The 26,873-nt window shown below is 46.0% G+C and overlaps 2 protein-coding genes and 1 non-coding gene across 3 annotated transcripts; all 3 read left to right on the top strand.

Annotated features, from left to right (window-relative positions):
- The first annotated feature begins 2,690 nt into the window (after nt 1-2,690).
- LOC144508870 (ferritin heavy chain B-like) lies at nt 2,691-7,278 on the top strand. Its single transcript, XM_078237084.1, has 4 exons — nt 2,691-2,798; nt 6,049-6,195; nt 6,698-6,823; nt 7,132-7,278. Exons 1-4 carry the CDS (start codon nt 2,697-2,699, stop codon nt 7,276-7,278), a joined length of 522 nt encoding a protein of 173 aa, XP_078093210.1. The 5' UTR covers nt 2,691-2,696.
- Nucleotides 7,279-7,415: 137 nt separating this feature from the next.
- Nucleotides 7,416-7,489, top strand: trnat-agu (transfer RNA threonine (anticodon AGU)). The gene has a single exon. It is a non-coding gene; the product is annotated as a tRNA-Thr (tRNA).
- A 7,483-nt stretch (nt 7,490-14,972) lies between these two features.
- LOC144509490 (ferritin, higher subunit-like) lies at nt 14,973-22,604 on the top strand. The gene is made up of 4 exons (XM_078238397.1): nt 14,973-15,074; nt 16,303-16,449; nt 18,895-19,020; nt 22,449-22,604. Exons 1-4 carry the CDS (start codon nt 14,973-14,975, stop codon nt 22,602-22,604), a joined length of 531 nt encoding a protein of 176 aa, XP_078094523.1.
- Nucleotides 22,605-26,873: the final 4,269 nt, after the last annotated feature.

Below are 26,873 nucleotides of genomic sequence, written 5' to 3'. Positions count from 1 at the left end.
GAAAATCGTATGAGGAAAGGCTGAGGGGCTTGAGGTTGTTTTCGTTAGAGAGAAGGTTAAGAGGTGACTTAAGAGGCATACAAGATGATTAGATAGGGTGGATAGTGAGAGCCTTTTTCCCCGGATGGTGATGGCTAACACGAGGGGACATAGCTTTAAATTGAGGGGTGAGAGATATAGGACAGATGTTAGAGGTAGGGTCTTTACTCAGAGTAGTAAGACCGTGGAATGTCCTGCCTGCAGCAGTAGTGGACTCGTCAACATTAAGAGTATTCAAATGGTTCTTGGATAAACATATGGATGACATTGGAATAGTGTAGATTAGAGGGGCTTTAGATTGGTTCCACTGGTTGGCACAACATCGAGGGCTGAAGGGCCTGTACTGCGCTGTTATGTTCTACCATCATCCTAGTCTGGCCTATAGGTAATGTTGCTACAGTCCCCCTTTAAAGCCACCTTCACTAGGGATTACAATGGTTCAAGAAAGCACCATCACATTCTCAAGGACTATTGGCAATGGGGAATAAATGCTGACCCAACTAGTAACATCCACATCTCCCACCCACGGTGCTGTTGGGGAGGGAGTTCCAGGATTTTCACACAGTGACAGAATGGTAATATTTCCAAGTCAGGGTGGTGTGTGACTTGGAGGGGAATTTGTAGGTGATGTTCCAATGCATCTGCTGCCCTTGTCCTTTCATGTTTGGATTGTGCTGTTGAAGGCCATTTGGTGAGTTGCTGCATGGGTGGTACAGTCCTCACAGCACCACAGACCAGGGTTTGATTCTTGGCTTGGATAATTATCTGTGTGGAATTCGCACATCCACCCGGTGTCCGTGTGGGTTTTCTCTGGTTTCCTCCCACCATCCAAACATGTGGGTTAGGTGGATTTAGCCATGCTAAATTGCCCCTTTAGTGTCAGGGGAACTAGCTAGGGTAAATGCATGGGATTATGAGAATAGGGTCTGGGTGGGATTGTGGTCGATGCAGACTCAATGGGCCAAACAGCCTCCTTCTGCACTATAGGGATTCTGTGATTCACTGAGTAACTGCAGCCAGGCTTAACTAATCATTCACAGTGCAGTCAACAGACCCATAATCAAACACTGAATAATTGAGCAAGGTTCTGCAATGGTAGTATATACCTACTTGTCTCATGTTAATCACAGAATCCCTACACCATGTAGAAGTAGGCCATTTGACCCATTGGTCATAAACACCAAGACATCGCATTAGGCCCAGATTAAAAATAAACAAAACCCTATTTCAACCATTAACAGCAATAAAGGACATCTAAGCAGACAGGTCAGCAACAATGAAAAAAAAACAAAGCTACTTATAAAGTTCAGAGCATAGATTTTTTTTAAAATGCAAAGCAAAGTTTATTTATTAGTTACAAGTCAGGCTGACATTAACATTGCAATGAAGTTATTGTGAAATTCCCCGAGTCGCCACAGTCTGGTGTCTGTTCGGGTCAATGCACCTAACCAGCACGTCTTTCAGAGGAACCTGGAGGAAACCCATGCAGACATGGGGAGAACGTGCAGACTCCGCACAGACAGTGACCCAAGCCGGGAATCGAACCCGGGTCCCTGTGCAAGCCACTGTGCCGCACATTTCTTAAAGGCACAGTTGTGTCACAAACGACTCTCCGAGAGCACATCTTTACCCGAGCTCACCCCAAATATTTACCCCGCTAATTCCCCCTAACCCAAATGCTTGAGGCTTTTAACAAATCACAAACATTGGATGTTTCCGGCCTAAAAGAAAACAGTCTCTGTTGTTGAAGTTAATGATCCTGCAGACTAAACCCGGAGCTTTACAGCTCTTTAATTTCATTGTAAAACTTCATTTCACTGACAAAGCAAGAGTTGGTGTGAAAATGTCCTCTGAAGCTGCCTCCCATTTGTCATGGATTTGGGGATTCGCTGTGGATGATCCGCAGGTCAGTTTATGAAAGTATTCTGGTCTGATATATTGGTCTTGGAAGGGATACAGCAGAGATTCCCCAGAACATTCCCAGAGCTAAATAGCTTAAATAATAAGGACAGTTTGCATCGATGGCTTTTGCATTCCCTTGACTAGAAAAGATTAAGGGATGATTATAATTGAGGTGTTGGGCCATGTTTAGTGAGTTTGATTAGTTGGCTTGAGAGAAATTATTTCCTCTGAAACAGGGTCAATAATCGGAAGGTTAGATCTTGGCCATTCAGGGATAGTATTAGAATTTCTTCACTGAGAGACACACAGAAATTTGGGACAGTTCCTCCACTGCAAAATGTTGGGATCAATTAACCATGTCAACATGGAGATTGTAGGTTTTGTGAGGCGAGGGGTGAGAAGAAATATGGAACCATGCTAGGAAAATGGCACTTTTCAGAGCAGCCATGATAATTGGATGGGTTGAACAGCCTCGAGGGGCTGAATGGCCTCTTTCTGTTTGCAATCAAGGAATAATCATCCAAATCCTCCTGCATGCCAAAGCTCTGATTTGGCTCTGGGGATCACACTCCACCCCCTCTCCCTTATTGGTACCTGGATTGATGACAGATTCCTGATTGGCTGTCAGAGAGTGTCAATCATCATTGGTGATGTCATTCCCAGTTTGAATGCAGGATGTCCCAGTGGTATAAATACAAGAGCTTGTGTTAGAAAGGGGCAATTCTAGAACTTACTAGGTGATAGTAATAGTGAAGATGGCTTCCCACGTGTGTCAGAACTACCACAAGGACTGTGAGGATGCTGTTAACAAGCAGATCAACCTGGAGCTCTATTCCTCCTATGTTTACCTCTCCATGGTGAGGTTTTTTGTGATTGAAATTCAAAATATCATTCTATTCTAAGCTGGGTTTTTTTAAATCTAGGTGAATGGATTGGCTTCTGTCTGTCTCTATCTCTCCCTGGACTTCAGCCTGTGATTACTCTGTTTTTTGGTAGACCTCATTCAATGGGTTCCTTCTGTTGTAGTTGTTCTGAGGTGTTCGCCCAGAAACCAGCTCTTGGCTTTTGTAAGCTTGTAATTAAAGATTCATTAAACCTGGTTAATGCTGTCTAATTGGAGGCAAAAACAGTTAAGTCTAATTTGATAATGCATTAGGTCTGACCAGTTGTCTCAATTCTGGTTGAATGAATTGCTTAATCTTGTCTGAGTCTTCCTGCAATTGAGGCTGGATCCCTGAACAAGGATGAGTGTTAAATATCTAAAAGTGAACTGTTATCTTAATCTTCCCTCTGAAGATAACCTAAGTGCAACTTGATAGCTGTAATCATCATTCTTCCAAGAAATATTTCTACTCATTTGTTCATGTTCTTTAATAGTGATGTGCCCTCATTTTAACTCCAAATAGAACTCATAGAATCCCTGCAGTATAGAAGGAGGCCATTTGGCCCATCAAGCCTGCACTGACGATAATCCCACCCATACTCTATTCCTGTAACCTCATGTATCTTGCTAATTCTCCTAAGAGGGACAGCAGCCAACATAATTAAGGACCCCACAGACCCTACTTCTGTTGGGGGAAAAGATACAAAAGTCTGAGGTCACGTACCAACTGACTCAAGAATGGCTTCTTACATGCTGCCATCAGACTTTGAATCAGTCAGAGGTTTACAGCATGGGAACAGGCCCAACTTGTCCATGCCACCTTTTTTTTTAAACCCCTAAGCTAATCCCAATTGCCCACATCCCTCTATACCCATGTAACTAAATGCTTTTTAAAATACAAAATTGTACCTGCCTCTACTACTACCTCTGGCAGCTTGTTCCTGACACACACCTCCCTGTATGGAAAAAATGCCCCTCTGGACCCTTTTGTATCTCCCCTCTCCCCTTCAACCTGTGCCCTCTAGTCTTAGACTCCCCTACCTTTGGGAAAAGATACTGACTATCTAGCTGATCTGTGCCCCTCATTATTTTGGACCTACCTTGCATTAAGTTGATCTTTCTCTACCCTACTATGACTAACATGAGACTCTGCACATTTCTTTCCTTGATGAATGATATGCTTTGGTTGTACAGTGTGCAAGAAACAATACTTTTCACTGTATACACGTGACAATAAATCAAATCCACTTGACATGTACAATTTTGGACTATAGTAGGAAACTGGAGCACTTGGTGGGGGGAGTGTTCAAATTCCATGCAGTCACCAAGGCTGGAATTGAACCTGAGTCCCTAGTGCTGAGGCAGCAGTGCTAACCACTGCGTTCTTGCATGGGTTTCAACATGATCCAGTGAAGCAAATTGATTTTGTAAGGAAAACTTTCCTTAAGCCACAATTCCTTTAAAGGATGTGAACATGATTGAAGGGGGGGTGGGTTGCAGAGATGAGATTCTTCAGTTGAGGGTAAGTTGAAGAGGATAGGGCTCTTATTCTTAGAATAAGAGGAGATTTGATCAACATGTGGGGGCTGGACAGAATAGATAAGGAGAAACTATTCCTGCTTGTAAAAGGATTGAGGGTACAGATTTAAGCGATTAGCAAGAGGGTAGCAGTGGTTAGCACTGCTGTGTCTCAGCACCAGGGACCCAGATTTGATTTTGGCCTTGGGTCACTGTCTGGGTGGAGTTTGCACATATTCCCTGTGTCTGTGTGGGTTTCCTCAGTCTGACAGATGTGCTGGTTAGGTGCATTGGCCCAAACAGAACTGCTGAAGTAGGGTGACTAGGGGATTTTCACAGTAACTTCATTGCAGTGTTAAGGTTAAATTATTAGTCACTAGTTCAATTAACTGTGGAGTTTGCACATTCTCCCCATGTCTAGTGGGTTTCCTCCCACTGTCCAAAGGTGTGTGGGTTAGGTGGATTGGCCATGCTAAATTGCCCCTTAGTGCCAGGGGGACTAGCTAGGGTAAATGTTATGGGGATAGGGCCTGGGTAGAGTTGTGGTTGGTGCAGACTTGATGGGCTGAATGGTCTCCTTCTGAACTAAGATTCTATGGTATAAGCAAATGAGCAATTTGGGTCTGGAATGTTGTGATGGAGATGGATACAACTGAACCATACAAGAGGGCATTGAAGGGCAAATGGCAAGAGTTAGCTGGTGCTAACGAGCTGAATGGCCTTCTGCACCATAACAATTCAGATTGTGTAAAGCCAGGTATTGAAAGAATGGGTAATTTATCGATCATGATTTTGGCATTCAGTTGATGGGTAAGATCATCAAGTCTGCACCAACCACAATTCTACCCAGGCCCTATCTCTATGCATTTACCCTAGCTAGTCCCCCAGATTGCAATGGGATCTTAATCAACTGGGCCAGTAGGCTGACAAATGGTAGATGGAGTTTAATTTGGATAAATGCGAGATGATGCATTTTGGTAGATTGAACCAGGGCAGGACTTGCTCAGTTAATGGTAGGGCATTGGGGAGAGTTACAGAACAAGGAGATCGAGGGGTACATGTTCACAGCTCCTTGAAAGTGGAGTCACAAGTGGACAGAGTGGTGAAGAAGGCATTCGGCATGCTTAGTTTCATCGGTCAGAACATTGAATACAGGAGTTGGGACGTCTTGTTGAAGTTGTACAAGACATTGGTAAGGCCACACTTGGAATACTGTGTGCAGTTCTGGTCACCCTATTATAGAAAGGATATTATTAAACTAGAAAGAGTGCAGAAAAGATTTACTAGGATGCTACTGGGACTTGATGGTTTGTTATAAGGAGAGGCTGGATAGAGTGGGACTTTTTTCTCTGGAGCATAGAAGGCTGAGGGGGTCTTCTAGAAGTCTATAAGTGAGGGGCATAGATCAGCTAGATAGTCAATATCTTTTCCCAAAGGTAGGAGGTCTAAAACTAGAGGGCATAGGTTTAAGAGAGATACAAAAGGGTGGTGAGTGTTTGAAACAAGCTGTCAGAGGTAATAGAGGCAAGTACAATTGTCTTAAAGTGTTTACAGTTACATGGATAAGATGGGTATAGAGGGATATGGGCCAAATGCAGGCAATTGGGACTAGCTTGTGGGGTTTAAAGTGCAGCATGGACAAGTTGGGCTGAAGGGCCAGTTTCCATGCTCTTGACCTGACTCCTCCTCTTTGTCTCTACCCACAGTTTTCTTACTTTGACCGGGATGATGTTGCCCTGCATCACTTTGCTGAGTTCTTCAAGGAGCAGTCACATGAGGAACGGGAACACGCTGAGAAACTGATGGAATTCCAGAATAAACGTGGAGGCAGACTCATCCTGGAGGATGTCAAGGTTGGATTTGTCTTTAATGAACAGGCCTTGACCTTTCCTCGAGGATTAATGAATGTTTCATCAATTTAAACTTTGGGGAAAGTTCTGGTTAACTTAGTGCATGGAATTAGAAGTCATTGTGTGAAAGTGGGGCCACCAACAAGCAGTTCAAATATTAGTGTGGATGGTTGCAATACTAAAACTAGGCTCTATAATGAGCTCTTGAAGAGCCATAGTTGGTGGGTGGTATTGGGGTAAAATGGTGGATTAATCCAGTGACTGGATTGTTGCTACAAGTCAGCTTGTAGATGGAGTGGTTGAGAGCTGCACCTAAGACAAGATGTATAAGCAAAGTGTTACTGTCATTAGCAAGATTATCAGGAGCATATTTTTGGAATTCCCCACCCTAAAGCTGGAATAAATTCCCAAAAATCATCCACTTGGTTGCATTAGTAAACTGGGTGAACTAATTCTTGTTAATCCACTAACTCTATTTGCTGATGCGATTTCTTTCCGGCCCCAGAAGCCAGAGCAGGATGAGTGGAGCAATGGTCTGGAGGCCATGCAGAGAGCTCTGCAGATGGAGAAGAATGTGAACCAGACTCTGCTGGATCTACACAAACTCTCCTCTGGGAACACCGACCCTCATGTAAGTTGGATGTTATTGGAATCTGCCCTTCACAGTTGCTGAGTCTGAGCAGAGACCATCCAAACCTTGGATCTGTCACTGAATGGTTCCCAGGCTTCGAGTCTGAGGCCTCTTTGTTGAGGCACTCACTCCCAGTTTAATGGAATTGTGATTTGCTACTTGTGCACATTAACTAACTAAAATTACCCACTTGTAATACCTTCCCCCTCCATCCAGTGCAAGACAGGGGTAACTCTCACTCCTGGGGAAAGATCTTCCATTAATGTTTGAGTTAATAGTCACTAATTTCTCTCCTGTCTTGTTTCCAGCTGTGTGACTTCCTGGAGACTCACTACTTGGATGAACAAGTGAAGGTGATCAAGAAGCTTGGAGATCACATCACCAACCTGAAGAGACTGGGAGCCCCTGAGAATGGCATGGGAGAGTACCTGTTTGACAGGCTCACCCTCAATTGATTCTAGAAGCATTTTGTTCTGTACATATGGCAAGGACAAAGTGAACCAAATAGTTTCCTCTGTTCTTCCCTGTATGGAAATAAAGTTTGTTCATGATTCAACCTATAATGTGTTTATTGATCTTGTTTGACACATTAGGCTCAGTGGCTTAGTTGGTTAAAGTGTCTGTCTAGTAAATGGGAGGTCCTGGGTTCAAATCCCAGCAGAGCCTCATTGAAGTGGCAAATGGAATCAGCAACAAGGAAAAGCATCCTTTTCTTTCTATCTTTAGAGGGATATGGTCCCCAGAAGGTTTGGGTTTTAGTTCGGTTGGGCAGCATGGTCGGTGCAGGCTTGGAGGGCCGAAGGGCCTGTTCCTGTTATGTTCTTTGTTCATTGCACATCCACAACTGCAAGTCACTCCTGGTCCAGTTCCCCTTGCAAATGACTCTCTCTCTCTCTCTCTCTCTCTCTCATATCTCATTCACATTTGGTACAATACTGAGTGCAAGTTTAGTCAAGTTTACCAATTAAGCAGTCAAGCTTTGAAGCAATGGATCTCTTAACCTTTCCCTGGATCCTGAGGCTTCAAAGATTGGGCAACTGCCCTACTAGTTCATTGTGGTAATTTTCCCTTGGGGCTGAGTAAGGGTGACCAATTTGGGCTCCAATGGGAATTCACTCAAGGGGCAGGAGTTTTGCAGAGCCATTTTAGAATTGGCTGCAAATGTATTGCTCTTGAAGATCACTAAATTCCTTTATATTCACTAAGGTCACCAGGTGCATCATTGCACCTGGTGATCAGGATATATTATCCTAACACTGCCTCTGGCCCAACATCTGCTGAGTATCCAAGTCTGGGGAAAGATCATCACTAGAAAACCTCTTTGGGCAAATCTATGCCTTAGATTCCTCTAAGGGGATTGGGCACAATATATCAAGCAAGCAAAATAGGGGGAATGAAATATAAAGCAATTCTCAAGTTTGTGGAAGTTAAACCTATAACTTCCAGCCACAAGCATGCCTGACTCTTCATTTAGTGAAAACTCAACTACATCCTCAACCATGAATCATACTACAGAGATTTTAATTTGAGGGTGTGAGCTCCAGGTGTATCAACCATGACTTGCATTACTAAAGTGCCACAACCAGGGCAGCACAGTGGTTAGCACTGGCACCTCTGTGCCAAGGACTTGGGTTTGATTCCCAGCTTGGGTCACTGTGCAGACCTTCCTGTGTCTGTGTGGGTTTCCTCCCGATACTCCGGTTTCCTCCCACACTAGTTAGGGTGCATTGGCCATACTGATTTCTCCCTCAGTGTACCTGAACAGGCACTGGAATGTGGCGACCAGGGGATTTTCACAGCAACTTCATTGCAGAGTTAATGTAAGCCTACTTGTGACTAATAACTAAACATTAAATCTCAGTATTGTTTTTTGAGTGACCCTAAATGACATGTTATAGGACAAGGTAGTCTGTGGTGTGAACGATGGTGCTATTCAGTACAGATTGCTTGTAGAAAATTGCATAGTTTAAATTTAAGAGCACTGGTCATAGAAAGCAGTGAAAAAAATGCATACAAGTGTTGCAGTTGTGTACAATGGCTCCCTCTGCCAGTTAGGGCAGGAACCTGCAGCCAATTGTGTTGTCAAAACCACCTTTGTCTTTACAAGTCACTTGCTGAATTGGTAAAGCTTGTGGCCTTGTGTGGTGAACCATAGATGGTTAGCACTATGGGTACTTGTATATATGTTACACTCGTTGCGGTTAGGGTTGTTGGGTGTTCCACCTGTTATTACTGTTTGTGGTACACTCTGTATGGCTCCACCCAGGACTCCGCCTTCTTACAGGAGTATAAAGGTCACTGCTACTTCCTAGTAGTCTTTAGTCTGGGATAATATTGTTGAGTAGTGTGCTCCTATTTGTAGTGAATAAAAGCCTTTATTCCCGGGTACGTTCTAGCCTCCCGTGTGAATCAATCGTGCATCACCTTGTATGCATCTTATAGCATTGATGACAATTTCTGCTGTGTTGCCTGTGCTTTTACCTCAACCCCCACCTTCCAAGGGCAATGCTTGATATTTGACATTTAATGAAACCACCACTGGTCTATGTACAACAAGGCACCAAATCTGCAGTACGTTTCCCTTTAGAGTTTGGTCAATCCAAGATAGAACCCCGACAGTGCAGAAACATCATTAGGCCCATCGCATTTGCACTGACTCTCCAATTTAGCATCCCACCCAGGTCCTAACCCATGTAATTACCCCACTAATTCCTCCCCCCCCCCCCCCCCCACATACACCAAAGGTAAGAGGTCTCACAACACCAGATTAAAGTCCAACAGGTTTATTTGGTATCACGAGCTTTCGGAGCGCTGCTCCTTCATCAGGTCAGTGACAGGCACTCATCCGATGAAGGAACGGTGCTCCGAAAGCTCGTGATTCCAAATCTGTTGGACTTTAACCTGGTGTTGTGAGATTTATTACTGGGCCTACTCCAGTCCAACACCGGCATCTCCACATCATACACCAATGGGCAATTTAGCGTAGCCAATTAACCTCACCTGCCCATCTTTGGACACAAGAGGCAACTTAACATAGCCAATCCACCTAACCTGCACATCTTCAGACTGTGGGAGAAACTGGAGCACCCGAAGGGAACCCACGCCAATGGGGAGAATGTGCAAACTCCACGCAGTCACCTAAGGCCGGAATTGAACCCGGATCCCAGGTACTGTGAGGCAGCAGTGCTAACCACCGTGCTGCCCATAATATGTTAATAGTGTTGATAACTTGCTCCATTATCACTGTTACAGGCATCCCCCAGCTAATAATCCATTGCGTTATTTTATATAATTCACTCGGTATGTCTGATTACCTCCCCAATATATCCCAATTATTGACCTTAAACTACAAGCATTGATCGCTGATCGTTCAATGTTCCCTAAGGCGTGGGAGGGGTGGAGTGGATTTGGGAAGGGGGGTTTGGGGAGCTTGAGGGGATTGGGTGGATGTTGGGAGGGGGGTTGAGGAAGGTTGAGGGGATTGGGCGGATGTTTGAAGGGAGGTTAGAGGGTTGAGGGGAGATTGCAGGAGGGATTGAGGGAATTTTGAGAGAAAATTGGGGAAGGTTGAGGTGATTGGGCGGGAAGTTTGGAGGGGGGTTGGAGGGGTTGAGAGCTTCAAGTTTTTAGATGTCCAGATCACCAACAACCTGTCCTGGTCCCCCCAATGCCGACACTTTGGTTAAGAAAGCCCATCAACACTTCTACTTTCTCAGAAGACTAAGGAAATTTGGCATGTCAGCTATGACCCTCATCAACCTTTACAGATGCACCATAAAAAGCATTCTTTCTGGATGTATCACAGCTTGGTATGGCTCCTGCTCTGCCCAAGACCGCAAGGAACTACAAAAGGTCGTGAATGTAGCCCAATCCATCACACAAACCAGCCTCCCATCCATTGACTCTGTCTACACTTCCCGCTGCCTCGGCAAAGCAGCCAGCATAATTAAGGACCCCACGCAGCCCGGACATTCTCTCTTCCACCTTCTTCCATCAAGAAAAAGATACAAGAGTCTGAGATCACGTACCAACTGACTCAAGAACAGCTTCTTCCCTGCTGCTGTCAAACTTTTGAATGGACCTACCTCGCATTAAGTTGATCTTTCTCTACACTCTAGCTATGACTGTAACACTACATTCTGCACTCTCTCATTTCCTTCTCTATGAACGGTATGCTTTGTCTGTATAGCACACAAGCAACAATACTTTTCACTGTATGTTAATACATGCGACAATAATAAATCAAATCAAAACAAAAAGTGTTGAGAGTATTGAGCGAATGTTTGGAGGGAGGTTAGAGTGTTGGGGAAAGTTGAGGGGAGATTTCAGGAGGCGTTGAGGGAATTTTGAGGGGAGGATGGGGGTGTTGTGGGAAGGTTGGAGGGTGGTTTGGGGAGGTTGAGGGGATTGGGCGGATGTTTGGAGGGAGGTTAGAGGGTTGGGGAAGGTTGGAGGGAGATTTCAGGAGGGGTTGAGGGAATTTTGAGTGGGGGTTGGGGAACGTTGAGGGCATTGGGGGGGTGTTGTGGGAAAGTTGAGGGATTGGACAGGGCCGTGGATGTCGTCTATATGGATTTCAGTAAGGCATTTGACAAAGTCCCACATGGCAGGTTGGTTAAGAAGGTTAAGGCTCATGGGATACAAGGAGAAGTGGCTAGATGGGTGGAGAACTGGCTTGGCCATAGGAGACAGAGGGTAGTGGTCGAAGGGTCTTTTTCCGGCTGGAGGTCTGTGACCAGTGGTGTTCCGATGGGCTCTGTACTGGGACCTCTGCTATTTGTGATATATATAAATGATTTGGAAGAAGGTGTAACTGGTGTAATCAGCAAGTTTGCGGATGACACGAAGATGGCTGGAATTGCGGATAGCGAAGAGCATTGTCGGGCAATACAGCAGGATATAGATAGGCTGGAAAATTGGGCGGAGAGGTGGCAGATGGAGTTTAATCCGGATAAATGCGAAGTGATGCATTTTGGAAGAAATAATGTAGGGAGGAGTTATACAATAAATGGCAGAGTCATCAGGAGTATAGAAACACAGAGGGACCTAGGTGTGCAAGTCCACAAATCCTTGAAGGTGGCAACACAGGTGGAGAAGGTGGTGAAGAAGGCATATGGTATGCTTGCCTTTATAGGACGGGGTATAGAGTATAAAAGCTGGAGTCTGATGATGCAGCTGTATAGAACGCTGGTTAGGCCACATTTGGAGTACTGCATCCAGTTCTGGTCGCCGCACTACCAGAAGGACGTGGAGGCATTGGAGAGAGTGCAGAGAAGGTTTACCAGGATGTTGCCTGGTATGGAGGGTCTTAGCTATGAGGAGAGATTGGGTAGACTGGGGCTGTTCTCCTTGGAAAGACGGAGAATGAGGGGAGATCTAATAGAGGTATACAAGATTATGAAGGGTATAGATAGGGTGAACAGTGGGAAGCTTTTTCCCAGGTCGGAGGTGACGATCACGAGGGGTCACAGGCTCAAGCTGAGAGGGGCGAAGTATAACTCAGATATCAGAGGGATGTTTTTTACACAGAGGGTGGTGGGGGCCTGGAATGCGCTGCCAAGTAGGGTGGTGGAGGCAGGCACGCTGACATCGTTTAAGACTTACCTGGATAGTCACATGAGCAGCCTGGGAATGGAGGGATACAAACGATTGGTCTAGTTGGACCAAGGAGCGGCACAGGCTTGGAGGGCCGAAGGGCCTGTTTCCTGTGCTGTACTGTTCTTTGTTCTTTGTACTTTGTTCTTTGAGTCACAGGTGGATAGAGTGGTGAAGAAGGCATTCCACATGCTTGGTTTCATTGGTCAGAACATGGAATACAGGAGTTGGGACGTCTTGTTGAAGTTGTACAAGACATTGGTGAGACCACACTTGGAATGCTGTGTATTGTTCTGGTCACCCTTATAGAAAGGAGATTATTAAGCTAGAAAGTGTGCAGAAAAGAATTACTGGGATGCTATGGGGTCCTGATGGTTTGAGTTATAATGAGAGGCTGGATACTCTGGGACTTTTTTTCCCTTGAGTTGGCTTAGTGGTGTTCTTATAGAGGTCTCTAAAATAATGAGGGCATGGATATAGCAGCTTTATAGAACCTTAGTTAGGCCGCACTTGGAATATAGTGTTCAATTCTGATCGACACACTACCAGAAAGATGTGGAGGATTTGGAGAGGGTTCAGAAAAGATTTACCAGGATGTTGCCTGGTATGGAGGGCATTAGCTCTGAGGAGAGATTGGAGAAACTTGGTTTGTTCTCACTGGAACGACGGAGGTTGAGGGATGACCTGATAGAATTCTACAAGATTATGAGGGGCATGGACAGAGTGGATAGTCAGAAGCTTTTTACCAGGGTGGAAGATTCAAAATCTAGGGGGCATAGGTTTAAGGTGTGAGGGGCAAGGTTTAAAGGAGATGTACAAGGCAAGTTTTTTTACACAGAGGGTGGTGGGTGCCTGGAACTCGCTGCCGGGGGAGGTAGTGGAAGCAGATACGATAGTGAGTTTTACGGAACGTCTGGACAAATACATGAATAGGATGGGAATAGAGGGATATGGTCCCCGGAAGGGTAGGGGGTTTTAGTTCAGTCAGGCAGCATGGTTGGTGCAGGCTTGGAGGGCCGAAGGGCCTGTTCCTATGCTGTAATTCTCTTTGTTAGGAGGGAGGTTGGGGAAGGTTGGGGGGAGATTTCAGGAGGGGTTGAGGGAATTTTGAGGGGAGGTTGGGGGGGTTGGAGAAGGTTGAGGTGATTAGTGGGGGTGTTGTGGGAAGGTTGAGGGGAGATTTCAGGAGTGTTGAGGGAATTTTGAGGGGAGGTTGGGGAAGGTTGAGGGGATTAGTGGGGGTGTTGTGGGAAGATTGAGGGGATTGGGCAGGAGGTTTGGAGAGGGGTTGGAATGGGGTTGGGGAAGGTTGAGGGGATTGAATCTTAGAATCCCTACAGCACAGAAAGAGGCCATTCAGCCCATCGAGTCTGCACCGACCACAATTCCACCCAGGCCCTACCCCCATATCCCTACATATTTACCCACTAATCCCTCTAGCCTACGCATCCCAGGACACTAAGGGGCAATTTTAGCTTGGCCAATCAACCTAACCCGCACATCTTTGGACTGTGGGAGGAAACCGGAGCACCCGGAGAAAACCCACGCAGACACGAGGAGAATGTGCAAACTCCACGCAGACAGTGACCCAAGCCGGGAATCGAACCCAGGTCCCTGGAGCTGTGAAGCAGCAGTGCTAACCACTGTGCTACTGTGCTGCCCCCACTGTGCTGTTGGAGGGGATTGGACAGGATGTTTGGAGGGGGATTGGGGAAGGTTGAGGGGATTGGGCAGGATGCTGGGAGGGAGGTTGGAGTGGGGTTGGGCGAAGGCTCCGGGCGGGGGTTGGGGGGTGGGGGTTGAGGGAGTTTAGAGAGGGTGGGTTTGAGGGGAGATTAGCTACAGAACAGAATTGTTTTGTAAATGCAGTGATTTCTTTGTGGCCACTTTCCCCACATCGGTTGATTAATGATCCTTAGAGAATCAACATTCAGCCTCCCATTTGACGGCACGGTGGCACAGTGGTTAGCACTGCTGGCTCACAACGCCAGGGACCCGGGTTCGATTCCCGGCTTGGGTCACTGTCTGTGTGGAGTTTGCACCTTCTCCCGCGTTTCTGCGTGGGTTTTGTCTGGGTGCTCCGGTTTCCTCCCACAGTCCAAAGATGTGCGGGTTAGGTGGATTGGCCAAGGTAAATGCGTGGAGTTACGGTGATGGGGCAGGGTAAGATGCTCTATCAGAGAGAGTCAGTGCAGACTCAAAGGGCTGGCTGGCCTCTTCTGCACTGTCGGGATTCTTGATTAACTAGCAGGGTTGAGATGTCAGCAGATTCAATCTGAAGACATACAAGGAATGCAACAGCGATGACATCACAGAATGACCAATCAAACCTTTGGACTCCAAAGCTCTGATTGGCTCTGGGTCCCACCCCAGCCCCACCCCACCCTTCTCCAATTGGTGCCTGAATTGGTGGCAGAGTCCTGATTGGCTGTCAGGGATGTCAATCATCATTGGTGATGTCATTCCCAGTTTGAATGCAGATGTCCCAGTGGTATAAATACAAGAGCTTGCCTTAGAAAGGGGCAGTTCTAGAACTTTCTAGGTGTTAGTGAAGATGGCTTCCCAAGTGCGACAGAACTACCACAAGGACTGTGAGGATGCTGTTAACAAGCAGATCAACCTGGAGCTCTATTCCTCCTATGTTTACCTCTCCATGGTGAGTCCAATGTTAAGCCTGTGTCCACGTCACCCAAGTAGTTGGTATTCCTTTAGAGATTGACAGTGCATTTCCAGTCCAGTTTTAATCTGGTGAATGTATGTTTAAGAACTTTTGATTTCATTCACCTTGGTAACAGTTTCCCAATCTGGACAGATTTGGATGTCTTAAGCACTTCAAAGTAGAACTAGGGTTGCTTGTAATTGGATTGAAACTATTACACTTTAATTGGATGACTAATTGAAACATTGGTTCTTACTCATTGGAGTTTTGTGGATCCTATTTTGTATTAATCTTCTTCACAGACTTGAACTGACTGAATATTGAATTACAGAATTGGAAAATCTTTGCTTTTTATCCCATTGTTCATCCTAGATCTTCCCCCTTTTTTTAAACAAAGGGAGATCAAAGCTGCTAAACTGATCCAAGAGTCTATCCAACTTCCTAAGGCAACATTTTGCCTTATTCTGCAACCCCTAGGGAGCTGTCTCTCTCAATTAGTGTCACAAGTAGGCTTGCATTAACACTGCAATGAAGTTACTATGAAAATCCCCTAGTTGTCACACTCCAGTGCCTGTTTGGATACACTGAGGGAGACTTTAGCATAGCCAATCCACCTAACCAGCACGTCTTTTGGACTGTGAGGAAATTGGAACACCTGGGGGAATCCCATGCAGGCACAGAGAATGTGTAACCCAAGCTGGGATTTGAACTGGGGTCCCTGGTGCTGTGAGGCAGCAGTGCTAACTACTGCCAAGGAAATAAGTGGAGTTTGAGTAACAGCAATGCCTTGTTAGGTGGTGTGGTTAGCACTGCTGCCTCACAGCACCAGGGACCTGGGTTCAATTCTGGCCTTGTGTCACAGTCTGTGTGGAGTTTGCTCCCTGTGGGTTTCCTCTGGATGCTCCAGTTTCCTCCCCTACAAGATGTGTGGGTTAGGTGAATTGGCCATGCTAAACTGTCCCTAGTGTCAGGGATTTCCTTCCCACAGTCCAAAGGTGTGTGGATTAGCCATGCTAAATTGACCCTAGTGTCAGGGTAAATATGTGGGGTTATGGGAATGTGGTTGCTGCAGACTTGATGGGCTGAATGGCCTCCTTCTGCAGTGTAGGGGTTCTATGACGAACCTTGCTTTCAATTATGGGACTTGTTGGAGAACTGAACATGTTGGTCATGTGATCTGGGGCTAATTCTGACTCTCTCTCCCTTTCCATTTGTCTCCCTGCAGTTCTGTTACTTTGACCGGGATGACGTTGCCCTGAGTCACTTTGCTGAGTTCTTCAAGGAGCAGTCACATGAGGAACGGGAACACGCTGAGAAACTGATGGAATTCCAGAATAAACGTGGAGGCAGACTCATCCTGGAGGATGTCAAGGTTGGATTTTAATAGAATATTTGAAACTGTCTAGAGGAGGATTAATATTTGCATGTTTGTTAATTCTTGGTCCTTTGAATGTGAGAGTGAGCAGCCTTGAACTGTTGCAGTCCATGTGGTGTAGGTACACCCAGAGTGCTGCTCGGGAAGGAATGTTAGGATAGTGATAGTGAAGGAATGGCTATACAGTTCCATGTCAGGATGCTGGGAGGGGAAGGTGCAGTGTTCCCATGTATCTGCTACCCTTGTCCATCGAGGTTACAGGTTTGGAAGGTGTGGTCACCCTCTAACTGCTGCAGTGCATCTTGTGGATGGTGTACACAGCTACCACTGTCAGACAAATTGGAGGTTACATGGGCTACCAGGGGAACTGGATATAGAATGAAGTAGGAGAACTATATAGTGACCTTGAGAGCAAATGGTAGGATGACATGGTTGAGTTTGGCAGGTGTAATAGTTAAATAACAGATATCATTGAAACTAGGGCTTATCCTCTAGTCTAGGATGTGGATTCAAATTGACAGTCTACTGCGAGGTTGTGTGGGTTGGCCTTGGTGTCCCAAGATGTCTTGGTTTGCTATGTTATATTGTCCTTTGGTGTCCCAAGATGTGGATTGGCCATGCTAAATTGTCCCAAAATGTCTTGGTTAGCCATACTAAATGTGTGGATTATAGAGCAGGATAAGCAGAGAACATGGGTAAGACCCTGTCAGAGCCAGTGCAGACTCAATGGGCCAAATGGCCTCCTCTGCACTATAGGGATTCTATGGTTCATAATTAAATGTTAACCATCACTTGGAATCTTGAGTCCTGCTCGCTGTTTATCACCAGGTTTATTTGGTGGAGGAAGCAGTTATGGCTTTGTCTTTAGCTGACAGCTGAGTGGTTGCAGTGCCACCAGGAATGGATCTCTTGGGACTGAATTTCGGTATGGGGGTGGGGTGATCAGACTTGGAAGGCCAGAGGCTCAAAGGAGTGGTTCTGCTTGTGGAGCAGAATCTTCCCTGATTCATGGGGGTTTCCTTAAACTTTCCTCCCACATTAAAACCAGTGATTCACTAAGTTAGTTGATGGTCATGTGGGTGTTGTCTCAGGTGAGGCTGTTTCCACATATTCCCATTGGGACTATGGGATTCCTGACGAGTGCATGTTGTTTTCTGGCAGCCTGATGTCAGAGCTTCATTTGCTATCCACATGGCCCCCTGAGGAGGACATTCTCCCAGTGGGCACCCTTTAGGTTCAGTCTGTGCTACTGCAGGAAGTCAGTTTGAGGTATTCTCGTGCCCCAGGTGGGTGTCTAACCTGTGTCTTGTGGTGGTTTTGAGCAAGTGTGACACATTGGTACCACCCAGAGCAGCATAACCAACCAGTGTGATTCACCGCTCTTGGCACTGGTGTTCTGGAGGCTTGCCAACAGGTTGTCCAGTGGGGCAGACTATCCAATTTATGCAGAAACTTGGAAACAAGAGAATTTAAGGATATATGACAATCATTGTATAATGCTACTTTTTGTATATCTGGAAAAACAATGTCAAGATAATGGATGGAAAAAATCTGCTTTTGAGAAATGGCAGAGGCATGAACATGGCCTTCTGTTCCTAGGCCCTCCCAGTATCATAAACCCTACCGTGCAGAAGGAGCCCATTTGGCCCATCGAGTCTGCACCAACCACAATCCCACCCCAGGCCCTATGCCCATAACCCCACATGTTTACCCCACTAATTCCTCTAACCTACACATCCCAGGACACTATGGGCAATTTAGCACCGTCAATCACCTAACCCACATCTTTGGACTGTGGGAGGAAACCAGAACATCTGGAGGAAACCCACACAGACACGGGGAGAATGTGCAAACTCCACACAAGACAGTGACCCAGGTCCCTGGAGCTGTGAAACACCCGGGGAGGGGAGGGTCGGGATGGCGACCTCCTCGTGAACCTGGGCCTGGCGAAACGCACCATTTACCAGTCCAGGCAGCGGGCAATCGAGGGGGGCCGTCCATCCTGACTGTCTGCCCCTCTACCGCGGCTATGTTTGCGGCCGGGTGTCCCTGGAGAGGGAGCATGCGGTGTCCGTGGGTGTGGTTGGCTCCTTCCATGCCCGCTGGGCACCGCAGGGGTTGGGGTGCGTTATTGACCCTGACAATCACACTTTAATTTGACGTTTTTAAGTTTCCTTTGTACTTTGATTTCTGTTCGGGCTGTTCCCCCTCCTTTTGGGGAGCTGCCCCTTTTACTTTGTCCTGACTTGATCTGAGTTTGTTTATTTGGTTTGCCCTAAAAAGAGGGCAGCAGTGCTTATCATTGTGCTGCCCCAGTAGTATCAATCTGTACTATTATCCAATTCCTTACTAATGAGAACTCTTCCTCAACTCCAGAATTGTGATCCTCTTAACCCTGGTTCTAACTTGAAAATCCCATCTTGATTTGCTTTCCTCTTCCAGAAGCCAGAGCAGGATGAGTGGGGCAATGGTCTGGAGGCCATGCAGAGAGCTCTGCAGATGGAGAAGAATGTGAACCAGAGTCTGCTGGATCTGCACAAACTCTCCTCTGGGAACACTGACCCTCATGTAAGTCACTGATGTATTAACAGGCTTTGATATTAAATTGTAAATGTAAATCTCCTCTAGAAACACTGATACAAAAGTCTGAGGTCACATACCAACCAACTCGAACGGCTTCTTCCCTGCTGCCATCAGATTTTTTAATGTACCTACCATGTTAAGTTGATCTTTCTCTACACCCTAGCTTTGAGGGTAAATCCACATCTGGCATGTGGGAGTCTTTTAAGGAACAGTTGTTAGGGCTGCAGGATAGGCATGTGCCTGTAAAAAAAGGATAGGAAGGGTAGGATTTGAGAACTGTGGATAACCAGGGAAATTGAGGGACTGGTCAAAAAGAAAAGAGGCGTATGTTGGGTCCAGGCAGCTAAAAACGGAGGGAGCTCTGGAGAAGTACAAAGAGTAGGAAAGAACTCGAACGGGGAATTAAAAGGGCAAAAAGGGGTCACGAAATGTCCTTGGCAGACAGGATTAAGGAGAATCCCAAGGCATTTTATTCATACGTTAGGAACAAAAGGGTTGTCAGGGAAAAAATCGGACCTCTCCGGGACAAAAGTGGGGAATTATGCTTGGAGCCCAAAGAAGTAGGGGAGATCCTAAATGAATACTTTGCGTCGGTATTCACAAAGGAGAGGGATGTGTTGACTGGGAGTGTCTCGGAGGGGAGTGTTGAACAGTTGGAGAAAATCTCCATTACAAGGGAGGAAGTGTTAGGTTTGTTAGAGAATATAAAGACTGACAAATCCCCAGGGCCTGATGGAATCTATCCAAGGCTTCTTGGGGAGACGAGAGATGAAATCGCTGGGCCTCTGACGCAAATCTTTGTCTCGTCACTGGACGCAGGTGAGGTCCCAGAGGATTGGAGGATAGCTAATGTGGTCCTGTTAAGGGTAGGAAGGATAACCCGGGTAATTATAGGCCGGTGAGCTTGACGTCCGTGGTGGGGAAGTTGTTGGAGAAGATTCTTAGATAGGATGTATGCGCATTTAGAAAGGAATAAACTCATTAACGATAGTCAGCATGGTTTTGTGAGAGGGAGGTCATGCCTCACTAACCTGGTGGAGTTTTTTGAAGTGACCAGAATGGTTGACAAGGGAAGGGCCATGGATGTCGTCTATATGGACTTTAGTAAAGCGTTTGACAAAGTCCCTCATGGTAGGCTGGTGAAAAAGGTTGGATCTCATGGGATAAAGGGGGAGGTGGCTAGATGGGTGGAGAACTGGCTTGGTCACAGAAGACAGAGGGTGGTAGTGGAAGGGTCTTTTTCCGGCTGGAGGCCTGTGACTAGTGGTGTTCCGCAGGGCTCTGTATTGGGACCTCTGCTGTTTGTGATTTTATATAAATGATCTGGAAGAAGGTGTAACTGGGGTGATCAGTAAGTTTGCGGACGACACAAAATTGGCAGGACTTGCAGATAGTGAGGAGCATTGTCAGAAGCTACAGAAGGATATAGACAGGCTGGAAATTTGGGCAAAGAAATGGCAGATGGAGTTCAATCCTGATAAATGCGAAGTGATGCATTTTGGTAGAAATAATGTAGGGAGGGGCTATACGATAAATGGCAGAACCATAAAGGGTGTAGATATGCAGAGGGACCTGGGTGTGCAAGTCCACAGATCCTTGAAGGTGACGTCACAGGTGGAGAAGGTGGTGAAGGCATATGGCATGCTTGCCTTTATATGACGGGGCATAGAGTATAAAAGTTGGGGTCTGATGTTGCAGATGTATAGAACGTTGGTTCGGCCGCATTTGGAATACTGCGTCCAGTTCCGGTCGCCACACTACCAGAAGGACGTGGAGGCTTTGGAGAGAGTACAGAGGAGGTTTACCAAGATGTTGCCTGGTATGGAGGGGCTTAGTTATGAGGAGAGATTGGGTAAACTGGGGTTGTTCTCCCTGGAAAGACGGAGGATGAGGGGAGACTTAATAGAGGTGTATAAAATTATGAAAGGCATAGATAGGGTGAACGGTGGGAAGCTTTTCCCCAGGTCGGTGGTGACGTTCACGAGGGGTCATAGGTTCAAGGTGAAGGGGGGGAGGTTTAACACAGATATCAGAAGGACATATTTTAGAGGGTGGTGGGGGCCTGGAATGCGCTGCCAGGCAAGGTGGTGGAGGCGGACACACTGGGAACGTTTAAGACTTATCTAGACAGCCATATGAATGGAGTGGGAATGGAGGGATACAAAAGAATGGTCTAGTTTGAACCAGGGAGCGGCATGGGCTTGGAGGGCCGAAGGGCCTGTTCCTGTGCTGTATTCTTTGTTGTTCTTTGACTAACTCTCTCCACTCCCTCCTCCCCTATATAGTGTAAGAAACAATACTTTTCACTATACTCGTGTGTGGCAATAAATCAAGTCAATTCCTTGCATAAGTTCCTAATGTATTATGTTTTGGACTGTTTTGTCAGTTTTTCATTTATGGGATGTGGACATTGCTGGTGAGGTCATCATTAATTGCCCATTCTTATTCGCCCTTAAAAGTGGCGAGAGGCTGCCTTTGAACCACTACAATGGAGTAGGTACACCCACAGTGCTGTTAGGAAGGAAGTTCCAAGAATTTGACCCAGTGATAGTGAAGGAATGGTGACTATTATTCCATGTTGGGATGGTGGTGACTCCAGCTGCCAATGTGCTTCTAGATGGTAGCAGAGAGTCATAGACGTTTACAGCATGGAAACAGGCCCTTCAGCCACCCTTTTCCATGCACTAGTCCCAATTGCCCACATTTGGCCCATATCCCTCTAGCCATCTTGCCCATGTAACTGTCTAAATGCTTTTTTTTTTGTGTTTGGAAGGTGCTACTAGAGTGTAGGCAAGTTCCTGCAATGCATCTTGGTAGATGGTAGCACTGGTTTGGTTGTGGAAGGGATGCCAATCAAGTGGCTGCTTTGACATGGATGGATGGTCTGTCAAGTTATTGGCAGTCTAATTGATCCCATCATATTTGATGGACTCCCTAGCCAATAAGCTTGGTCAGCTTCAGGTCTTTTCCTATTGGGAGAGGTATTGGGGCACTAGAATTGAAGTGATGGAACCAGTTCTAATTCTCTCCTAGAATACATCTCATCTGGGAATATAACAGGGAAAGGATCAAGAATTGTGAACTTCAGAATGTCCTCTAGTACTGAGCTAATGGGTGGCAGTGGTTAGCACTGCTGCCTCAGTGCAAGGGACCCAGGTTTGGTTCCCAGCTCGGGTCACTGTCTGTGCGGAGTTTGCACATTCTCCTTGTGTCTGCGTGGGTTTCCTCCCACAGTCCAAAGATGTGCAGGTTGGGTGCATTTGCCAAGCTAAATTCTCCATGTGCCCAAACAGGCACCAGTGTGGCAACTAGGGGATTTTCACAGTAACTTCATTGCAGTGTGAATGTAAGCCTACTTGTGAAACTGAACTTTATGCATTTTTCAAACTAATATTTATTATTTTTTTCCCCAGCTTTGTGACTTCCTGGAGACTCACTACTTGGATGAACAAGTGAAGATGATCAAGAAGCTTGGAGATCACATCACCAACCTGAAGAGACTGGGAGCCCCTGAGAATGGCATGGGAGAGTACCTGTTTGACAGGCTCACCCTGGGGGAGAGGGACTGAAGCAAACCCAGGACAATCCTATATCATGTGCCCAATGCCCTGGCTGTGTCCAAGTCTTGACTTCAAACTGCTTGAAATAAAATCTGTTTATTACAACTGGTAGGTTGTCTAGATTTACTGCAAGAAGTTGGCATCAGCTTGAGTTGTGTATGTAGAAGTCTCCTGGCTGTTGCTAGTACTCAAATTATGAAAAACTCAGTGAATATTGTGCTCCCTTCCAAAAATTACCTGCTGTAATCGATAATTGTCCCAAGGTGCTTAACATTAATATTAGGGGTCAAATAACCACAACCTGCTGGTAGGTTGTTATGTTGGAATGTCATAGCAAACCTAAGGCCAGCTGTGAACAACCTACTGCCTAAGCCTGATTATACAATTCTGAGATTCCTGCAGGAAAGGTTGGGTCCATACACACTGAACTGTATAAGAATTTTTTAATATATAAACATAATGATCCAAATGCAGGGTGGATTGCTGAGAGGCTGTTTTCCAATAACGGGCTTTCCATTTAAGATGGAAATGAAGATTTTTTTTTTGAGAATTCTCCAGTGTAGTGGAGACTTGCCACTCGGGTCCCCTACTATCTTTAGTACTTGGAATATATCTTTAATGTGGGCTATGGATTTCTAACCAATTTGATGTTTGGGGGAGGAGGTCCTGACCGAGGCCATGATCTTACAGGATGGTGGAGTGGGCTTTAGGAGCCAAATAGCTCGCTCATTTTTGAGATATTTTGTGATTTTATTTTTTCAATATATCGAAGGAGTCAGAGGTTTACAGCATGGAAACAGGCCCTTTGGCCCAACTTGTCCATGCTGCCCCTTTTTTTTTAATAACCCCCTAAGCTAGTTTGGCTATTCTGACCTCAGTTCCCTGGTCCAGAAGCAGGAGGGTATTGAGCCCTTCACGCCTGCTCTGCCATTCATTTTGATCATGACTAATATTTAATATCCTGATTTCCTCTTCCTCCCATATCCCTTTAGTCCCAAGAGCAAGATCTAATTTCTTAATTGGGCAAGGTTTGTGGTAGTGAATTCCAGTGTCTTCCACTTTATTCAACTGTGATTGTCTGAAGAATCACTACTCTGAAGATGATCACATCACCAACTGCAAAAGACTGGGTGCTTCTGATATGGTCCCTGCTGCCTCAGTTCCAGGGATCCTGGTTCAAGTCCCAGCTTGGGTCACTGTCTGTGTGGAGTTTGCACGTTCTCCCATGTCTGTGGGTTTCCTCCCACATTACAAAGATGGGTGGATTGGCCATGCTAAATTGCTCTAGTGTCAGGGGGATTAGCTAGGGTAAATGTATGGGGATAGGGCCTGGGTGGGATTGTAGTCAGTGCACACTCAATAGGCCTTCTGCACTGTAGGGATTCTGAATGAGAAGACTTTAAGAAACAAATGTCAGATCATGTCACTAGACTTTGCTAATAATGTTAGGAGACATGGGTGACAGGTGTTGTCATAATGGAAAGTTGTAACTGAATGAGATGTACACAACTCCAGCAAACCACAAACAGATTGAAGAGAATGTTTTTCAAAACTACATGACATGTTGCATGGAATTTCACACCTCATGGGGAGTGTTAGACAGGGTAGATTCAGAAAGAATGTTCCTGATGGTGGGGGAGTCCAGAACTAGGGGTCATAGTTTGAGGGTAAGGGGTAAACCTTTTAGGACTGAGGTGAGGAGAAATTTCTTCACCAGAGCATCTGTGGAATTCACTCCCACAGAAAGTAGTTGAAGCCAAAACATTGCAATTTCGCAAAGAAATTTAGATATAGTTCATGGAGCTAAAGGGATACAGGGGTGGGGGGATCAGAATATTGAATTTGATAATCAGCCACAATCATCAAGTTCAATATTTGATAGGGGAGGCAATGGACTACTGGTATTATTGCTTGACTATTAATCCAGAAACTCAGCTCATGTTCTGGGGGACCTGGGTTCGAATCCCTCAACAGCAGATGGTGGAATTTGAACTCAACAAAAAATATCTGGAATTAAGAATCTACTGATGACCATGAAGCCATTGCCGATTGTCAGGAAAAACCCATCTGGTTCACTGATGTCCTTTAGGGAAGGAAATCTGCTGTCCTTACCCAGTCTGGCCTACATGTGACTTCAGAGCCACAGCAATGTGGTTGACTCTCAACTGGCCTCTGAAATGGCTGAGCAAGCTCAGATCAAGGGTGACCAGGAATGGGCAATAAATGCTGGTCTAGCCAATGATGCCCATGAATGAATTTTTAAAAAAGAATGGTGGAGCAGGCTCGAAGGGCCAAATGGCCTACACCTGCTTCTAGTTTCTATTCCAAAGTGCCTAGTTCTCCATGAATAGGAATACTTGCATTTATATCACACGGTGATTTACAGACAATTTTAGTCATTGGTGCAAAGCTGGAAACACAGCAAGATCCCACAAAGAGCAGGGGGAGAAATAGCCAGATAATGTCTTAATGATATTGGTAAAGGACTAAATATTGGCCAGGATTCCCAAGGAGAACTGCTCTTTATTGGTCAGGGCACTGAGTACAAGAATCAAGGTGTCATGTTGCAGCTTTATAAACCTTTGGTTAGGCCGCACTTAAACTGCGTTCAATTCTGTTTGGCACATTACAGGAAGGACGTGGAGAGGGTGCAGAAGAGGTTGACCAGGATGCTGTCTGGATTAGCGGGCATAAGCTATAAGGGGAGGCTGGGCAAACGAGGGTTGTTTTCTCTGGAGCGGCTGAGGGGAGACCTGATAAAAGTCTATAAAATGATGAGAGGCACAGATAGGGTTGACAATCTTTTTCCCCCAGAGTTGAAATGTCTAATACGAGGGGGCACGCACTTAAGGTGAGAGGGGAAAGTTCAAAGGAGACATGAAGGGCAAGTTGTCTACACAGAGAGGGGTAGGTGTCTGGAATGTGCTGCCAGGGGTGGTGGCGGAGGCAGATACGATAAGGGTGTTTACGGGACCTTTAGATAAGCACATTAATACACGAGGAATAGAGGGATAGGGAGCAAAGGCAGGCAGAAGGGATGAGTTTAATTTGGCGTTGTGTTTGGCACAACATTGTGGGCCGAAGGGCCTGTACCTGTGCTGTACTGTTCTATGTTTATTTAGTCTAGCTGAGAGAGCAGGTGAGGCCTCTTTAACCCTTTAACGGTGGTTGGCACTGCTGCCTCACCTGGGTTCGATTCCCGGCTTGGGTCACTGTGCGGAGTCTGCACATTCCTCCCCGTGTCTGCGTGGGTTTCCTCCGGGTGCTCCAGTTTCCTCCCGCAGTCCGAAAGACGTGCTGGTTAGGGTACATTGGCCATGCTAAATTCTCCCTCAGTGTCCCCGAACAGGCACCAGAGTGTGGGGACCAGGGGATTTTCACAGTGACTTCATTGCAGTGTTAATGTAAGCCTACTTGTGACACTAATAAAAAAACTTTAAACTTTAGATGTGCAGGTTAGGTGGATTAGCCATGCTAATAAATGAACTTAAACTTTAGATGTGCAGGTTAGTTGGATTAGCCATGCTAATAAAGAAACTTAAAACTTAAACACCTCATTTGAAAAAGTGCATCCCTGACAGTGTGGAACTCCTGATGTGGAGATGTCGGCGTTAAACTGGGGTAAACACAGTAAGAAGTCTCACAACACCAGGTTAAAGTCCAACAGGTCTTTTTGGTAGCACAAGCTTTCGGAGCGCTGCCCCTTCATCAGGCGAGTGGGAGTTCTGTTCACAAACAGGGCATATAAAGACTCAAACTCAATTTACAAAATAATGGTTGGAATGCGCGTCTTTACAGGTAATCAAGTCTTAAAGGTACAGACAATGTGAGTGGAGAGAGGGTTAAAGAGATGTGTATTGTCTCCAGCCGGGACAGTTAGTGAGATTTTGCAAGCCCAGGCAAGTCGTGGGGGTTACAGATAGTGTGGAACTCCCTCAGTGCTACGCAGAGGTGCATCGGCCCCGAATGTTTGTGCTCAGGTCTCGAGGGGAGGACTTGAACCCATGACATTCCAATCCAGAACCAATGTGTTACCCACTGTCTAACTTCAAGGGGAAAGCTCCAGTTTAGCAAGAGCCTGCAAACTAATAAAGTGATTGACATTTGTCCTGGCCCTCAGATAGTTAACTGAGGGGCACATGCCTAAACCGCTCCCATTGGACCAAGTTAAGTCAAGCCAAGCCTGTCACGTTATCTCTCCTGCCCCACGGGTGACCTCCGCCCCCTTACTGCCGTCAGTTGACTAAAAAATTATCTTCCACTCTTCAGCTTCTGGGG

Source organism: Mustelus asterias, chromosome 21, assembly GCF_964213995.1.
Source record: "Mustelus asterias chromosome 21, sMusAst1.hap1.1, whole genome shotgun sequence".
NCBI classification, from domain to species: domain Eukaryota; kingdom Metazoa; phylum Chordata; class Chondrichthyes; order Carcharhiniformes; family Triakidae; genus Mustelus; species Mustelus asterias.
This window is presented reverse-complemented; position numbering and strand designations above follow the sequence as displayed.

Bases quoted from the DNA above. Each gene is read 5' to 3' on its own strand.
- LOC144508870 (XM_078237084.1), top strand. From the start codon at position 2,697: ATGGCTTCCCACGTGTGTCAGAACTACCACAAGGACTGTGAGGATGCT. The intron at 2,799-6,048 runs GTGAGGTTTTTT...CTCTACCCACAG, and splicing joins CCTATGTTTACCTCTCCATG to TTTTCTTACTTTGACCGGGA. The intron at 6,196-6,697 runs GTTGGATTTGTC...TTCCGGCCCCAG, and splicing joins TCATCCTGGAGGATGTCAAG to AAGCCAGAGCAGGATGAGTG.
- LOC144509490 (XM_078238397.1), top strand. From the start codon at position 14,973: ATGGCTTCCCAAGTGCGACAGAACTACCACAAGGACTGTGAGGATGCT. The intron at 15,075-16,302 runs GTGAGTCCAATG...GTCTCCCTGCAG, and splicing joins CCTATGTTTACCTCTCCATG to TTCTGTTACTTTGACCGGGA. The intron at 16,450-18,894 runs GTTGGATTTTAA...TTCCTCTTCCAG, and splicing joins TCATCCTGGAGGATGTCAAG to AAGCCAGAGCAGGATGAGTG.